Genomic DNA, 18,240 nt, shown 5'->3' with positions numbered 1-18,240 from the left:
ACACATACATCCTGAAAAATGTACGTAACCCCTCATAAGCCGACAGCCTGACATATTCTCACAAACTCAACACACCTCGTGTAACTCAGGAAAGACAGCATCATCAGCACCCCAGAGGCCCTCTCCTGCCTTCTCCTGAAAGGTAGCTGCTAACTGTCCTGGCTTCCAGTGACTGCAAATCGTGTTGTCTGGTTTTGAACTTGATGTACATGGAATCCCGCCGCATGCCCTTTTGTGTCTGGCTTCTTTTGTTCCACCGAGTTACATTGATGAGATTCGCCCCTTTTGCTGCAGCTAGTGGGGGCTGGTTGATTTTCGTTTCTGTGTAGTATCACACTGCATGGATACCCCACACACACTTATCCTGCCTGCTATCGATGGGTGTTGGGTTCCAGTGCAGGGCTATTAAGCACCGTGCCACGATGAATGTTCTCTTGGACGTCTTCAGAGAACACGTGTACACATTTCTGTTATGCATTCGCCAAGAGGCGAGGCTGCTGGAAGGTGTGCGTGCGGCTTTAGTAGATGCTGCACGACAGCTTCTCAAAAAAGCTTCCCTAATGCTTACTGCTATAGTATCCTCGGACTTGGTTGTTTCAAAGACATAAAACATACGACACAGAACTCAGATTGTCCATAAAAGTAGCATGAGTTGGAGCTCAAGCAAAGAGGCTTCAGGTGCCCAGAGGGACAAATACACCCTCCCGGCAGAAGCCCCGCCCCAGGCCACTCCAGTGCCAGCAGTTAAGGGGAAGTTCACGGACCTAAAGCTGCCCATTCTGGAGCTCAGGTTCTTAGAAATCCCTTTCTCCCCACAGGTGCCCCTCTCCCCAACCCACCCCGCTCTGCCTTTCCGTTCCAGACCTCTGGTTTCAACAGTGGTTCTGTATCCCCATTCGTCCCCGATGGAGCCGCGGTGCTGGACAGGGCCCCCCCAGGGCAGATGGACCCCACCTAGGCCTTTCCCACCTGCACTGCCCATGTCCTCAGGCTCCAGAGCTTGGGGCATCTTGGAGGTTCAGGTCACAGAAAGGTCTGCAAGTGCTACAGCTACTCACCGGGAGGCCAGGCTCATGGGGACAGAGCAGAGAAGCAGAACAGCCCACAGGCGCTCCTGACTCACCTCCCCCCACGCCACGGGGGCCAGGCTCCATGTCCCTCCTGCCCTTGTGATGAAGCCACAACAAATCTGTGAGGCCTGGCCTGGACGTTGGGAAGGGTCTCAGGCACCTCAGGGTATGTATGGGGGTCCGTGCCCCAGAACACAGCCCACGAGCAGCTCACTTACTGACTCGGTAGCCCAAGCCCTCGGCATGAATCCTCTTGGCCATGAACTGCCCTTCAATCAGTGCTCGGATCTCCACATCCCTGGGGAATGCTGGGACCTGTTCCCAAGAGAAAGCAGGCACAGAGTGAAGATTCCTTGTTTTCCCTTCATTGTGTGTGTGTGTGTGTGCGTGTGTTGTCTTTTTAAATGACAGCCCAGATTCAGAAACCGTGACTCAGACCTCCGGTGCGGCTCAACCAACTAAGCACCTGTCACACAAACACATCACTCACACACACACACTCCCAGCCTCATGCATGTTCGCTCTGGAGAAACAGAGCATCAGAGGGCTAGTCTCAGGCCGCCAAGGGTTCAGCTCTGTGACCTCAAGTAAGTTACGCAGACCTTGCTGGGGTCTTAACAACACTGAGGTAATATCGGTACCTGTGTCTCAGGGTGGTTACGGTACCTGTGTCTCAGGGTGGTTACAATGACCCAATTAGACGGCAGAGTCTGGTCTGGGTGTTTGATACTAAGTGACAGCCTGCAGCTTACGCTGACGACCCACAGCTGCTGATGGGTGTCAACCCAAGCTCTGCCCATGCCTGAGCCCCTGTGACCAGCATAGACCCTGCCTTCTCCCTGTTAGCCCTCGATGGGTTTATGGAAAAGGGAACAGGCATACCTTCTCTGTATCTTCGCTGATCCTTCCTCAGAAAACCGAGATGAACTCCTTCCTTCTACAGTTTATATAAAGCTTCCCACTTATAACCCAATACAGAATGGCTTCATCAGCTACAAATCCAATGCCTACTCTAACTGTAACAGTTACCAGACAGAGTGACTTACTGACCCCACCTAGGAAAGGCCGCAGGGTGGAGGAGAAACAAAACAGCAGCTTCAGGGCCAGGGAGGACTGGGGTTGGAGGCCCACCTCCACCACCCAGGCCCTGGTGACTTGGGCACATGATTTAGCCTCTCTGGACCTCAAGAGGCTATGAGCAGTAAATGAGGGATATAGGAAACCATCAGCACAGTGCTTGGAGCTAAACAGCCCTCAATAAATGTTAGTGCCTCCCGTCCCACAGGCTTTCCATCAGGAAGGAATTCCTGATCTGGAGACAGTGTCAGTCCTCGGGGGTGCAGGGTTAAGTCGGCAAAGTCAACAGTCTCTATGACTCTCAGTGACAGTCAGCGTGGACACAGGTGATTTGCACTCTGCTTTCTAAGCATGTCTGCCTTAGATCCTGCTGACTCCCCAGCACTAAAATGCACTCTGGCACACCAAAAACATTTGCTCTAGGGGCACCTGGGTGGCTCAGTCGGTTAAGCGTCCGACTTTGGCTCAGGTCATGATCTCACAGTTCGTGGGTTTGAACCCTGTGTTGGGTTCCATGCTGATGGTGCAAAACCTGCTTGGGAATCCCCCTCTCTCTACCCCTCCCCTGCATGCTTTCTCTCTCTCTCTCAAAATAAATAAACTTAAAAAGAAACTGCTCTAATAATAGATGAGTAAATACATGACGTCCCTAAAGCAGCAGAATCTGATAGGCGATTGTTAAATTTAGTACTCAAAAATGGAGCCAATTTCTCTCCAATACCAATACCACACGTACCTTGTGGTTTTCTGCACTAAACCTATGGCGCCCAATAATTTCAGGGGTGATCTCCATTACATCAAAATAAAAACCTGAAACAAGACCGGGAAGAGATTCACTGTCGGGAATCAAAAACAAAAGATAAGCTTCTCAAAGACTTATTAAAGAACAGGGTGAAATGACCCTACATCTGGGTCTACCAGAAGAGTCAGGGGAATACCCTTGGTTCCCGCTCTCCAGCAGGACAGGAAGAAAGGCCCTGAGCTACACTTTCTTAGAGACGGTTTTTCCTACTCTCACCTGCAGCCCGGGCCAGAGGCGGCTGCCCAACCAGCCCTGAAATACCAGCCCAGGTTTGATCAAGGGAGACACGTCTCCTCCCCGCTCAGAAGGCCGGCCACCATTCCTAACAGAACCCTGCATCTGGGACAGAAAGCTACATGTGGAGGACACAATGGGATAGAGTAGGAGCCGTGGCTGCCATCCCTGATGTTGTCACCAGGGCCTCGGAGGGGGACAGAGATGCAGTTAAGGCCTGACTTCCACTCAAAGCATGGAGAACGGCCCAACCTTACTCAGATCATGGGGTCTCACACTAGTCTGGAAGGCCCATGGGGCAGAAGGATAGACAGGTAGGGCTCCTCTTGGCTTCTCCATGGCCCTCACCTCCCCATACCCCCGAGGCCCTAGGCCCTGTCCTTTCTGCCAGCAACCGCTGCGCTTGACAGGCCCAGGCATCACCAAATAGCCTACCCAGGTTCCCGCCGTTCCCCATCTCCGTGGACCGCAGTGCCTCAGAGAACTCACTCCAGGAACAGGAAGCTGACTCATCACGGATCTTCTCTCTCATGAGGGAGCCATTTTTAAAGCTGCAGAAGCACACACACCTCTGAGGGAGGGACCCAGTGCTTGCTGACTGCACCCACATATTTTGGTGAAGAATCCGAGGGAGAAGGGCTGCAGGTCAGGCTGGACCACAAGGTATCGGGCCCAGCAAAGGCCCCTCGGAATTGCGGGAAAATGCACTGGTCTTGGGCTCTTGTGGGGTTGCCACAACCAGCCCTGAAATACCAGGGAGAGACAGGAGCTGTGGCTTGTATACATCATACCACCCGGATGATGGAACAGAGCTGGTAAACTTAATAGACCTATATATTCTCCAATGGTTCCTGGGGCCTAGAGGCTCAGAAACTTCCCTGAGTAGCTTCCAGTGGGTTTCCAAAGGCCTGTGATCAGGGTACAGAGCACACCTCCTCCATGACGACTGTCAGGAGGCAGGATGTGCTTCTTACCATTTGTTGAAGGCCTACCATGTGCTAGGCACGTCATAAAACGCTACGAAGTAAACCTTTTACTCTTCCCATTTCATGAGCAAAGTGTGACTCACATGTGCTGTGGCATCTGCACACAAGATATAGGTGTTGAGGATGGGACTGCAATCTGGGTTTGGGGAGGACTCCAGATGCCGGGTTCTTCCCCACCCAGCTCTGCTGTCAGAAGGACCCAACGAGTCCCGGGGTCTCAGCTGCTGAGCACAATGACTTGAGGGCTCCAGATGGTACCAGACCTGCCCACACCACCCTCCTCCCCACCAAGCCTACCAGAGGAGTGCCATGTAGTGCTGGGAGCCAATGGGGTTGCAGAAGATGTGCCCTTCCAGGGCGGGCATGGGCTCCTGGAGCCAGAGAAATAGGGTGTCGCTGGTGCCCAGGCTGACCTGGGAAGAAACGGGCAGAGGTGAGGCGCCTCTCTGCTCAGCTGTACCAGCCCCGACCCCCATCATGTCACTCCTGATGCTGTCGACCGCTGATTAAATGTCCCTTCCTCGGAGAAACCTCCTTCTGACCCTCCCACATCAGATAAGTCCAAAGTTAGCAACCAGATTTAGGATCTCATGGAAACTGTAGGCCAATTTCTTAGAATTTAACCACAATTGCATCTAACTAATGGTTTGGGTAACAACTGATTCTCCAATGACTTTCCCACTAGAACCCAGAAGGGTCAGACCCTTCTGTCACTGCACCAAGCAAGACTAGCCACTGTTAAGGGGACCTGCCAGCAAAGGCCATGACCTTCTAACAGAGGAGATACGAATAGATCCTGGGGCCTAGGTCTTCCTATCCCCTCCTTCAGCTGCCTTTTGGGGCCAGCAGACCCTCTAATAGACAACAAAGATGCTACTGGGGCCCAGAACCCCTGTCCCCTAGGGCAGGAAGAGTTAGCTCCGCCTGTAGGTGTGAGAAGTCACCTTACCGCAATGTCACCTTCTTCCAGCCTCATGCCTGCCAGCGACGCTGAGAATAGGAGGGGAGCCTCTGGTTAGCTGGAGGTCACATGGAGCCACAAAGCAAACCACACTCACCCCCAGGTGGGAGCCAGCCCCTACCTCCCGCCCCAATCCACATGCTAGGGTAGAGGAAGGAACAGGGTGAGTTGAGGGCTCAGGATGGCCCAAGGGAAGGTCCCAGGGGTCAGGGGGTAGAGTCCCTGTGGTCATGCTTCCCAGCTTCTTCTAAAGGGGCCCAAACTCCCCACCATCAGGTGCTCACAAGAGTGCCAAGAACCAAGGGGCCCAAGTCAAGACATCAGGATACACACGGCAGAGTGTGTCACAAGGTGAGGCAGGAGTTGGGGCTTCCTTCCACCCAAGCAGAAGGTAAAGGGGACTGTCCGTCCCCCTTAGACATGAGGCCCCTAAGAGCAATTCTTGTCTGCCTTGCTCACTGATGTACTCTGGAGCTGAAAGGTCTGGCATGCAGTAGGTACTCACTAAATGTCGAGAGACTGAATGAATAAGTGAGTGAAAGGAGATGTGGGAAGGACAGATGTACTCAATTACTTCTGCTGAGTACAACCAGCCATGGGTACTGCTGAGTACAAACACATCCAGTGTTTGGATGTGTCCCCAAACACTGGAAGCCCCATCAGCCTCCACTGTCAGGGACTGGGGAAATAAAGCGGGACGACTGGACCGTAGGCAACCATTAAAATGATACTGCACAAAAAGATTGCCCAGGTTAGTTAAAATAAGATATGTTTACTTATGAGCATAGAAAGAAAGTTGGAAGGATAGCCATCAAAACTGTAGCTGTAGCTATCTCAGGGTTAAGAGATTATGGATGATTTTTGCATCCTTCCTTTGGTTCGTCAGTATTAAAAAATTTTTTTTTCCCCGCAGTGAAGAGGTATCCCTTGTAAGAAAAAGAGCACAAGCGTCTGTTAGTCTGTTTGCTTGTTACCCCTGCTGTTTTAATGAGGGAGCAGCTAATACATTATTTAAAACACCAGCAGAGCGGGGCGCCTGGGTGGCTCAGTCAGTTGAGCCACTGACTTCGGTTCAGGTCATGATCTCACGGCTCGTGAGTTCGAGCCCCACGTTGGGCTCTGTGCTGACAGCTCGGAGCCTGCTTCAGATTCTGTGTCTCCCTCTCTCTCTCTGCCCCTCCCCAACTCATGTTCTGTCTCTCTCTGTCTCAGAAATAAATAAACATTAAATAAATAGATAAAACACCAGCAGACTAAAGGCCAGACTTGGGGAGGAACCGACTAAAGGGCTACCTGCCTGGGATCTCTAACATTCAGCCTGAAACCAAGGTCCAAGAGGAAGGATTGGAAAGCTGCTTTTTGTCATTCCTGCTCAAACATGCCCAGAAGCTCACTGCAGTGGTTAAAAAGGCCCCTTCTTCCTCCTGACATGCTTCTAGTTGATAGAGGAGATACGAGTATATACACTGCCTAACGAGACTCAGTGAGGTTATTTGCATTCCGAAAGGAAAATAGACGTGGCCCACAAAACTGTAGAATTTTCCTAAATTGGTGCTCATAGACCAACTGTTCTCTGCTCTTCTCTGACCTCCCAACTTCTAGGGCTGATGGGAACTGGCCCTGAGTGGGCCCTGGGAGCCTGGGGCACCAGAACATGCACACTGCAGGCTGCAGATGCCTCTCGACCCAGGGACAGAGCATGGGGCTTCATGCCTCGCCACCGTGGAAATCAGGCCACTGTCTACCAGCGTCTACCTCCCTCCCCTTCACCTTTGGACCAGGAACACTGGGATCCTTCCTCCAAAACCTGGTCTGTTTGGTTCTGTGCTCTGACAACAGGGTCCCGCACGATCGTCTACAGAAATTGCTCAGGGACAGGAAGGGCCCTTGTCTGGCTCCTAGGGATCCCCCCAGATACCAGAGCCACAGCTGTCCCAGGAGAGACAGGTCACAGATGCGGCCACAAGCGTGGCGGGGACGTGCTAGCTGTCCCCTCAGCTCCAGAGCAGACAGGCCGGAAGCAGACTGAGGAACACCATGAGTGTTATTTGTAGCAGTGGCTGAACAGCAGTGACTTAAATGTTTTTTTCCTCATCACAAAAATATACACAGACACCGCAGAAAATATGGAATCGAATACTACTGCTAATAATACAGCCACTGTTATTAAGAATGAATTTTAACCAGGGCCATCAGCTCTATTTCGAGGCATACAACTACACTCCTAGGCACACATGCCTCTATTTATTTTTGATGCTCATATCCTGCTCGTCTACACAGCCAACAGAAGGAAAGTACAGGGAGGCTAGTGGGTGTTGAAACCGGGAGAAGGGCTGAAGTCTGAAAATAGAAAGAAATGTGTTTCAAAGGAGAGTGAAATAGAACAGACAGCCACGGGGTGCTGGGGTGGCTCAGTCGGTTAAGCGTTCAACTTTGGCTCAGGTCATGATCTCACAGTCGGTGGGTTTGAGTCCCGCCCTCAGGCTCTGTGCTGACGGCTGGGACCCTGGAGCCTGCTTTGGATTCTGTGTCTCCCTCTCTCTGCCCCTCCCCTGCTCACTCTCTCTCGTCTCCCCCTCTCAAAAATAAACATTAAAAAAGTTAAAAAAAGAAAGAAAGAACAGAGAGCCACGCATGTTCCCTGACCACGGAGGAAAGCAGGAGAGGCTCTACGAAGGGAAGTCAGCCTCCCTTGGACAGCAGACCCTGGTTCTCGGCCACGTTACTTGACCCTCACTTCCTTAGAGCAGGAGCCTAGGAGGGTGATTTAGGGTCGAGTTGCCAGACAAAGTGGAGAACACTCAGTTAAACTGAATTTCAGAGGAACATGCTTTGGGACATACTTACACTAAAAAATCATTTGTGGTTATGTGAAATACAGATATCGCTTATATTACATTATTATTTGTTGTTCCTCTGAAATGGGAGTTACACTGGGTGTCCTGTACCTGTATTTGTATTTACCTGGCAATCCTAATTTGGTGGCTCGTTAGGGAAAGGGCTGCCGGGGGTGGGGCTGAGGGGCAGCGGTCTGGTGGTACAGTGTGGCCATCTGGCCTTTCTTCAGAGACCTGATGACCCCTCCTGGAGTGGCTTGGGGAGGGAAAGGTGTTCGGATGAGGAATAATTCATATCCATAGAGCAAATGATGGGGAGGAGACCCAAGACCATGTCCCAGAGGAAGGGCTGGAGGAACTGAGATGTTTAGCTTGGAACAGAAAAGGCAGTTGCAAGGGGGGGTGATGGGCAGGACTACCCTCCTTAACCACTGATCAGTTCTCACCTGGGACGGAGGGGGCAGCCCTCAGCGGCTCCAGAAGGCAGAGGCAGAGGCAGAACCAAGGTGGGGCAGGTACAAGGAGGCAGATTACAGGCCAGCAGTGTGGCAGGTGGCCAGGGAGGAAGGGTTTCAAGAGGCTGGACTGGCCGACATTCTCAAATGGACCCAGTCAGGCTACTTGGGAGAGTGAAATCCTGCAAGGTACTCACCAGGGTTGTCCCCAGTAAAGGCCACCACTTGGCATCCTGGAGGAAATCCATAGCGCTGGACGTAGTAGGAAGAAATGGCTCCCTGAGGAGGAGAAGCAAGTACGCCCTATTGAAGCAAATCCCACCTGTTCACAGCCGTCCAAACCGCAGGTTGCAAGAATGCTACAAGCCCCAGGTCACTGGGCCTGCACTCACATCACTCCCAAGGGATGTCGCAACAGGATGTCCCCTCCTGTTCACAAAAAGCCAGAGGAACCCAGCACTGGCTTGGAACTATAAATTTAAGGTCATCCCACTGCCTTGAACACCACTGGATTTTGAGAGGCAGCTAGAACAAACCAATCCCCATCTCGTACTTCTCTCGTAAGCTCCACATTCTGGTATAGCATTAATGGTAAATACATAACCAGTGGACACACAGTAAGCAAATTCACGGAAAGACATAATGCCTTACATACTCATTCTATCAGCCCAGCAATCTGATTAAGAATAGCCATGGGGCGCCTGGGTGGCTCAGTCGGTTAAGCGTCCGACTCCAGCTCAGGTCACGATCTCGCAGTCCGCGAGTTCGAGCCCCGCGTCGGGCTCTGGGCTGATGGCTCAGAGCGTGGAGCCTGCTTCCGATTCTGTGTCTCCCTCTCTCTCTGCCCCTCCTCCATTCATGCTGTGTCTCTCTCTGTCTCAAAAATAAATAAACGTTAAAAAAAAAAAAAAATTAAAAAAAAAAAAAAAAGAGTAACCAAACATGCGGGGCGCCTGGGTGGCTCAGTCAGGTAAGCCACCGACTTCAGCTCAGTTCATGATCTCACGGTTCTGAGTTCAAGCCCCACATAGAGTTCTGTGCTGGCCTGCTTTGGATCCTCTGTCTCCCTCTCTCTCTGCCCCTCTCCTGCTTGTGTGCTCTCTCTCTCTCTCTCTCCAAATAAACATTAAAAAAAAAAGAAGAATCAACATGCAAATGCAGAGGTCAACTTTCTAGAGAAAATAAACCAAAAAAATGGCAGTGTGGGGGAGGGAACTCCCCTGAGAAGCATGGCCCCCAAGGCTCCTCCAAGGGCAGCTGTGGGACCAGAGATCAGGGACACCCGCTGGACAGACCCATAGAAAACACAGCTATAAAAGAGACACTCCCCCCCCCCCCCTTTCCCTGACTTTACCTTAGTTCCAAAAGTTTGAAATAAATGATGGGCTTTCCTGGGGCCTAGAAAGAAATTTTGCTCCTTATAGCAAAATTTCAGTCTTACATCAGAATAAGCCATCTCCTGGGAGAGAAATGTCTCAGACCCCGTTGCCTCCAAAAACAGAGCCAGAGTCAGAGTTCGTGTGCAGGTGGCTTATTTGGGAAAGTGACCCCAGAAAACGAAAGGGGACCTGGGGAGGAGGGAGAGGCCACCCAAGGGTACATTGTCAAGCTGGTCACCACTGTGGGCAGCGTCCGAGGAGCCATGTAAAGTATCTGGGGGTTGTCCACCTGGGAATGGGGCGAGGGGCACATCTCCACAGGTAGTCACCCGCTACTGAAGGGTGTCCCGTGGGATGTTAACTCCCTGGACCTCCAGGTTTGCAGAGCACAAACACAGAGTCACAGAAGCCCTGGGCGGAAAGGGAGGGAAATGAGATCCCACCCCGGCAGGCTGCGGCCAGGTGACACTGAAAAGCCACAGCAGCTGGTCAAACAGATGAGTTAGGAGGCTGCAAGGCAGGGCTGGAGAAGTGTCCAATACCATCCATCTCCAGATATCTTCCTGCAAAAAATGTGAAAGCTGCCTGGGCACCACCTTCCGAAGAAGGGATGATGGGAAACACCGGTTCCGCTTGTCCCCGTCCCCCGACCCCCCCATCACGTGGGTGCATCTGTTACAAATGAAAACATGCTTTTCAGAATCGGTTCTTTTTGGTTCCTCAAGCTGCTAGTCTGTGCACGAGCTCCCTCCTGGAGGCATGTGTTCCCGGCATAAGGAAAACAAAGCCTGTTGCCGTGGACAAAACATTGCTTCCCATCTCACACAAAACCAGAAGCCGTGCATGGAATACCAATCCCAGAGGCTGGGCTGTTTCCTGTTGGCCCTTCCTTATTCCTTCTACTGTGCTTCAGCAAGGCTGGGTCCTGAACTGTCCCCCTTCCGAGGCGGGGGACACCCCTCCCTAAGCTCTGTACATCGGTGCTGATCTCAGAAAAGTGCTTTTGTGGCTGGGACTCTGAACGGGCAGCACAAGTGGCAGCCTGATCCTTCTCATCACCCTCCTCAGGCCTCAGGGACCCTTCTCCTTCCTTCCTGCTGACATCCTCAACCATCCAGCCGTTCTGTGTGTTCCTGCCAAAGGGCCCCTGAGGGCAGGGCCCAGCTGTCTACTCCATTCTCCCCACAGAGCAGCCTAGAACTAAAGTCAGTTAACTCGGGGAAACCAAGGCAAATACACCCAGCCAGTGTGTATTCTGAATGGGGGTGTCGTGCTAACGGTTAAATGTTCTTCATCACACCGTTTGTCTTTTCGCTACAGAGTTGTGTGAGTTCTTTAGATATTTTGGATGCTAACTCCTTATCAGATATATGATTTTGAAAAAATTTTTTTAATGTTTATTTTTTGAGAGAGAGAGAGAGAGAGAGAGAGCGCGAGCGAGAGAGAGAGGGAGAGCATGAGTGGGGGAGGGGCAGAGAGAGAGGGAGACACAGAATCTGAAGCAGGTTCCAGGCTCTGAGCTGTCAGCACAGAGCCCGACGTGAGGCTCCAACTCATGAACCATGAGATCATGACCTAAACCAAAGTCGGACGCCCAACCCAGTGAATCACCCAGGTGCCCCCAGATATAGGATTTTTATGTATATTCTCCCATCCCATAGGTTGCCTTTTTGATTTTCTGAAGTTTATTTGAGAGAGAGAGAAAGAAAGCACGGGGAGGGGCAAAGAGAGAATCCCAAGCGGGCTGTGTATCTCCAACACAGAGCCCCACAAGGGGCTCAAAATCACGAATGGAACCGTGAGATCATGACCTCAGCCGAAATCAAGAGTCAGAGGCTCAACCGAGGGACCCAGGCCCCCGGCCTCTCAGTTTTGTCGATGGTTTCCCTTTGCTGTGCGGAAGCTTCTAAGTTTGATATAGTCCCACTTGCTTTTCTTGCCTTTGCTCTTGGTATCAAATCCCCAAAATCATCACCAACACCTGTTTTTCTCTAGGAGTTCCATGCTTTCAGGTCTTCCATTCAAGTCTTTGATCCATTTTGAGCTCATTTTTGTGTGTGGTGTAAGAGTGGTCCCGCTTCATCCTTTCCCATGTGGCTGCCCTAAATGTTTTTGATATTGCCCTTGGGACCAAGAACTATCCTGAGCACTTTAAATGCATCAGCTCACTTACAGCGCACCTGGGTGGCTCCGTTGGCTGAGCGCACAGCTCTTGATTTCGGCTCAGGCCATGATCTCGCGGTTCGTGGGTTCAAGCCCTGCATCCATGCTAACGACGTGGAGCTTGCTTGGGATTCTCCCTCCCTCTCTCTCCGCTCCTCCCCTGTTTGTGCTCTCTCTCTCTCTCTCTCTTTTGAAATAAATAAACTTTAGGGGCGCCTGGGTGGCGCAGTCGGTTAAGCGTCCGACTTCAGCCAGGTCATGATCTCGCGGTCCGTGAGTTCGAGCCCCGCGTCGGGCTCTGGGCTGATGGCTCAGAGCCTGGAGCCTGTTTCCGATTCTGTGTCTCCCTCTCTCTCGGCCCCTCCCCCGTTCATGCTCTGTCTCTCTCTGTCCCAAAAATAAATAAACGTTGAAAAAAAAAAAAAAAAAACTGAAATAAATAAACTTTAAATGCATCGACCTGTTTATTCTGCACATCAGTCTGACAACATAGAAAGTATCATTATTCCTTCAGGAACAATAGAAATGAGGAAACAGAGGCACAGACTAAAGTCACAAAGCTGGCAAATGGCAGAGACGACATTCCAGCCTGGGCAATACGGTGCCAGGGACTGCGTTCTCCGTAGCTTCCTGGCACCTCTTTGTATTTACTCCTACTCTCTGCCTCCTTCAAGCTTCAGAGGTGGTTCCTACCCCAAGAATTTCAGCATTCTGTGTATTTTTTCCTAACGTATGCAATCACCCACAACTTATACCTTCAACTTTTCTTCCTATCCTAATAAATTTCTAGCAGAATTTTCCTAAGTCCCCCTACCCCACACCTCACCGCCACGAGGCAGTCATATATACCTGCACCTGAGTACCTGCTAAATGCAAGGCACTGATCAAGACATTCGGCTTTGACTTATGTCAAACGCTTCTCTTGTACACTGCTTTCCCCAGTAGCTGCCAGCTCTTAAAGGAGCCATGCCGCCGGAAAGAGGACCTACCACAACGGAGCAGGACGGTACCGGTGAGCCAAGCTTCTCCTCTAAATGAGGAGCACAGGCAGCAAGGCAGACCCGTGACCAGACTTTGTCCTTGATCTGCAACAAATTCATTCCAGAACCTAAGGGAATGAAGGAAACAAGAAACAGAAACATCTTTAGAAAGGACCTTTTGGGAAAATGTACCAGTGGGGCAGAAGGCCAATCATTCTCTTGCAGCAAACTTACACTTGGACCTCTTCCCACCGGAACGTATACGGTGCGCCTGGGTCATTACGGAGCTGGCAAACATGAGGTCCGCAGGGGCCCTTGGAAACACACGGCCCCACCTCCTCCGCATATCCCTCATGGGCTCGAGCTCCACCATTAGCCTGCAAATCTGCAGCCCTAAGACCCGACAATACGTGGACCAGGCACTGTTCTTTGTGTCCCCTGGGTTCAAGGTGTCTGCTTGGAGGCAGCCCTGTGCTGATGTGGGTCAGCCCTCAGGATTTCCCAATCACATCTAACTTATCGAGGGAAGCCAGGCCTGTCTGAAAACAATCTACTGCTCCCGAGGCTTTCCTGAGGACGGCGAGGGGGAGACGAGCCAGAGCACAGGGGGAGGCCTCCCGTCTTCCTCCTCCCCTGGGTCCAGGTGGAGGCACATAGACATCGGCCGGGATGCTAATGGAGTCATGCACCCAGGTGAGGAGGTCAGACCACAGGTAAATCAGGGGGTGACCTCTCAGGGGGGTGAGGACAGCGGCGTGGAGGGTCCGGCTGAGGCTGAAAAACACGAACCTCTGGACCGCCCCGGGAGTGGGGCTGTGACTTTCCCCCCGCAGCACAAACAGCCCCAGGGGAGGTGTGGCGAACACAAGTGGACACATGCTGTTCCAGGCTTAGGGTTCTGCTGGTCTCACTTCTCCGGAGCTACCTGTGGGAACCTTCTCTTCTCCAGATTGTGAATGAAGCTGGGGGACCGGCTTCCTCTCCCTGAACACTAGAATAACAGCTGGCATACGACAGCACTCAAACACTCCAGATGGAGTCCCAGGAGGCTCTGAGCATTCCAAGACTCCTCTGAAGTCACGTTCATAGGCCTGGGCTCTTGCTCTGCGTTCTGGTCCCCTCTTCTGTTGGCAGGCCTTGCAGCCCGGCCTCATGCAAGAGTGCCTTCGGCAGCCTTGTCCCAGCTTTCCTTCCTCCCTGGCATCACCCGCAGTTATTTCGGGCAAGGTTTTGGACTCCAGAAGCTCACCACTCTCTTGCGTTCCCCAAGAAACAACTCCTGGGGGGAGCCAGGCTCCAAGATGGCTCGTGCTCAGCCCTGAGCCCTGGTGTTCACACCTTGTGAGGTCCCTGTCTTCCTATACCTGGGGAGGTCTGTTGTGACCAGTCGGGTGGGGCAGCAGGGACGGTACGACACTTCCAAGACTAAGGTGTAAAAGCTTCTGCAGCTTCTGCTTGACTGCACTCTCCTCTCATCCCTCACCCGGGGGGGAGGAGGGGGATCCAGCTCCAGTGTGGTGAGTGGTCCTATGGGAGGGCCACATGGAGAGGAACACAGGCCGCAGACCAGTCCTGTCTGGAGCCCTGGAAGTGGATCCTCCAGCCCCAGTCAAGCCTTTACATGACTGGTCCTGGTTGCCAGCCTGAATGCCACCCCATGAGAGCCCCTGAGCCACACAAGCCAGCCAAGCTGCTCCAAGATTACAGACCTGCGGAAATTCTGTGAGATCATCAACACTTGTGGTCTTCGGCTGCTAAGCACCGGGGACATTCATTACACAGCAGAAGACAATATGCTCCCTTCTCGGCAACAGACGACAGGGCTAAAAGACTAGCACCCAGCCGGGTGGGCAGGGCTCACGCTGCCCACAGCCCCACATGCGCACGTGCATACGGAACAGGCCAGCGCCAGGACTCTGAAGGCTTACCATCACTGCAGTCGATAGGAGAGTAAGACCCAAGGAACAGGGAGGCAGCAAAGCTACTGACCAAAGAAATTCTCTGTAAAAGGAAGAAACAGTCAGCTAGGACTCATTTCCATAAGCCACCGAATCCTCTGATGCGCACAACATGAGAAGAGCTTTCAATTGAGGAGGGAAGTGGAAACTTGGAGCAAGGCGCCCAGTAATGGTAGTGACTGAATATCTTGGGTACTAGAACATCTGAGTATCTGGATCACCAAGACTCCTTGGGAGAGCACCTCACGCTGCCGTTTCTGTTGGGCCATAGAACTCAAGTCCGACAAAGCAAAAAAGCAACAAGCCCTATGAAAAAGCCGTGCTTAGGGAAGTGGCTTTTCTACCCAGAATTCAGGAGGTGTGATGCCCGATCTCCTTCCTCCATCCCTGTGGTCTTTATATCTAAGTCACAAGGGAAGGGGGGATGTGTGGCCACAGGACTCAGAACCAACAAAGACACCCTCGGGGGTTCAGAGCAACTTAAGCGAAAACCAGTCCCTCAGGAGATGGAGGACTGATAATGGATTTCAAATGTTGGCCTGAGGGTCTGTGCTTCCACGTGGGAATCGCCGGCCCTTGGACCACTGCAGAGAATGCCAGCACCTCCTGTCCCCTGTCCCCCCTCAGGCCACCTTGGTTCCACACGGAATTTGGAGAGGGTTTTACATCTCTGCCCTTCCCCTCCTCCCCGAAATCTACACAGCACATGCTGCAGAGTAATCTGGAACCCTGAGTCATTAAATAACAAACCGGATGCCGTTAACTCCCAAGATTAAAAAGGCACTTTGGTTGAACATGAGCTGATCGTTTTCTAATTATTCAGAGACGAAAATCACTAGCCAAGGTGTCAAGGCTGCTTCTCAGGCGGCATTAAGCGCCAGCTCTCGGCGACCGTGGTCCAAGGAATGAATCTGAGTTTCTGGGACACAGGCTCCGGTTGAAGGGCCACAGCTAGGGACACAGGGGTTCAGCTTTCCACATTTCTGGAGAAAACACTGAGCCCACACCAATCAAGTGCCTGGTAGCCATTTCCATGCAGGAAACTGAGAAGACGGAGACTAAAGGGCACCTGGAACTCCTACTCAGGTGGCCGGAGAAGACACCAATCCCCACTGCTCCCACCCTGCCCCTGCCCCCTGGGGTCAAGAGAGGCCCTGACTTCTCTTTCCCACGATTCCATTCATTCCTTCCTCTTTGGAAACAGCTCGACAATGAGAAAAAAAAAAGCCAAACTGAATATATCATTTTCAATGTCTGCTAATGCATGCTTTTGGCCAATGCGCGCGAGATGTATTTATACTAAAGGTAAGTATCATAAAAGGAATTCAACTGTGACTGAAATCAAAGAGGAACGTTGAACCGACCTCCGTGTGTGAGTAGGCCTCGGGGTTCTGCTGGTAAATCTTTGCGATCTGGTTTCCCGTAAATCGCTGCAGAGAAGAGTGCAAATTCTTAAAAATCCATATCCTATGTGCAACGATCGGCTCTCACAAAGTGAGGTTAGCGTAGCATGCTCTGGATATTAGTACAATGGAAGCTTTCTCAGGGCCTCGACTCCAGAAACGTTTGCTGAACACCCTCCAGGAATAAGCCTCGCTCCTCACCCGCAAGGTGAGGGCGACGCTTACCAAGAGCGCCTGCGCAGGGTATTTTCCCCACCCTCCCCCCCCCCATTGTTCTCAAGGCAGGAGGGGTCACATGGCTCCAGCTGCGCCAATCGCAGCCGGCCCTGGAAGGGTGGCTGAAGGCAGCGGGAACCGAAGCTGGCTTTTCGCTTTTTTGGAACTTTTCCAGGCGCTGCCTTACATGCACTGACTCCTCTCGGGTTCAAAACTGCTCGAAGTGTGGGTGCTATTTTTGGCCCCCGCTTAGAGGCTGAAGCGGAGGTGCCATGGTCGCCCCCGTACAGGGCCTCAGCTCCCTTCTGCGAAAAGGGCAACAGGAGGTCCGTCCTGGCTCGCCAGCAGCAGAGGGAGGCAGGACAACCGGGAGCAGACCCAGGGGCCAGACACCCACGTGTCTCCTGTGATTCCCCTGGGGGTGGGTCTGCAGCTGTGTCCTCCCAGACACCCAGGGAGAAGGGACCAGAAAGGACCAGAGCCAGCAACCGGACCTTCCTCCCGGACCAACCCTAATGCCCAGCCCGTGGCAGGTGCCGCGCACCTCGTAGGCCCGGGAGCCTGTGAGGCAGCTGAGAGCCTGAGCGCCGCCCACCGCGGCCTCCAGCTGGCGACACTGGTCTGTGGTGCTGGAGTCCATCCACACCGGGCTGTCGCTGATGGAGAAACAGGCCTGGAGGGAACAAAGGCGCAGGCTGGAACGATGCCTGCTGACTCTGGGAGCCACCCTGGCCTTGGCGGTTACACTGCCAATCACGGCTGTGATTGCATGTGACCTCCCTGCATGTGACCTAGGAAGACCCACGGGCAAGCCCTTCCTGCCCAAATCTTGGCCTGGCTCCGCGGGGTCTCTCCCCAGAAAGCTCAAGGTTGAAGGTTCTAATAAGGACACCTGAGCACTGCAGGCAACACTAGAGATGAGCAGCCAAGTGCAGTGCCACGGAGGCATCTGAAGCTGGGAGGCGTGGAGAAGACACAGCCTGCCTTCCCAGCATCACCAGGAGGCAGCACGCCCCATGGGGAGATCCCCGAACGGGGAACTAGCCAGAGCCATGCCAGACCGGAAGGGACCCTCGATGAGGACTGTTGGCACCCCACCCTCTGTTCAGACACCAGGGATACCCACTGGGGGGCAGGGCAGGGCAGACCATGTTCACAGCACTATTGCCCGAGCCAAGTTCCTATACCCTTGACAATGCACGAAAGCCCCAGACTTCAGGGCCCACAGGGGCTTGGGCCCTTCACCCCACCCCACAGAATTTTCTCAGACTCCCACAACATGGCCACGGTTACCTGCAGCTGCTTATGTAACGGGAGGTCTGGCGACAGGCTTCTCAGCACCTGGCTGGCCCCAGCCTTCCAGTATACACTTCCATGTTGCTGTCGAGGGAAAACGCACGCACACGTTCACGCGGCTACGCACCGTTACCACTTTGGAGACACAGAAAGACTGCAGACCACACCCCGAAAGAAACGGGCTCCAAGCCTGCCCCTGCCACTTCTTCGTCACAGAACTCATCACCTTTGTGAGACTCGGTTGTCATTTCTAGAAAATGAGAGCTCTGCCCTGTTCGCCTCAAAACTTACAGGAAGGGTCCAAGCAAGAATTATTGGTCTGGATTTTGGTAATTCTGTAAAGTTGTATTTAAATATGTTGCTCATAATATTATCTGAAATTCACGCCTTCATTCACTCACCCATTCATTCATTCAACAGACA

General features: G+C 52.5%; 1 protein-coding gene across 4 annotated transcripts in view; it reads right to left on the bottom strand.

Annotated features, from left to right (window-relative positions):
- XYLB (xylulokinase) overlaps positions 1 to 18,240 on the bottom strand; it is a 58,935-nt gene that overhangs the window by 24,235 nt on the left and 16,460 nt on the right. For all 4 annotated transcript variants that reach the window (XR_003971803.1, XM_030329807.1, XM_030329808.1 and 1 more), the window contains 11 exons: positions 17,815 to 17,901; positions 17,066 to 17,194; positions 16,267 to 16,332; positions 14,873 to 14,945; positions 12,954 to 13,072; positions 8,620 to 8,701; positions 5,119 to 5,159; positions 4,467 to 4,582; positions 3,619 to 3,734; positions 2,884 to 2,957; positions 1,289 to 1,385 (listed from right to left, as the gene is read on the bottom strand). Coding sequence is in view for 3 of the 4 variants with exons in the window: in XM_030329807.1 (XP_030185667.1) it covers positions 1,289 to 1,385; positions 2,884 to 2,957; positions 3,619 to 3,734; positions 4,467 to 4,582; positions 5,119 to 5,159; positions 8,620 to 8,701; positions 12,954 to 13,072; positions 14,873 to 14,945; positions 16,267 to 16,332; positions 17,066 to 17,194; positions 17,815 to 17,901 (1,000 nt within the window). In the remaining variant the exon portion in view is untranslated. The remainder of the gene's footprint in view (positions 1 to 1,288; positions 1,386 to 2,883; positions 2,958 to 3,618; positions 3,735 to 4,466; positions 4,583 to 5,118; positions 5,160 to 8,619; positions 8,702 to 12,953; positions 13,073 to 14,872; positions 14,946 to 16,266; positions 16,333 to 17,065; positions 17,195 to 17,814; positions 17,902 to 18,240) is intronic.

Source organism: Lynx canadensis, chromosome C2 (genome assembly GCF_007474595.2).
Source record: "Lynx canadensis isolate LIC74 chromosome C2, mLynCan4.pri.v2, whole genome shotgun sequence".
Classification (NCBI taxonomy): Eukaryota; Metazoa; Chordata; class Mammalia; order Carnivora; family Felidae; genus Lynx; species Lynx canadensis.
This window is presented reverse-complemented; position numbering and strand designations above follow the sequence as displayed.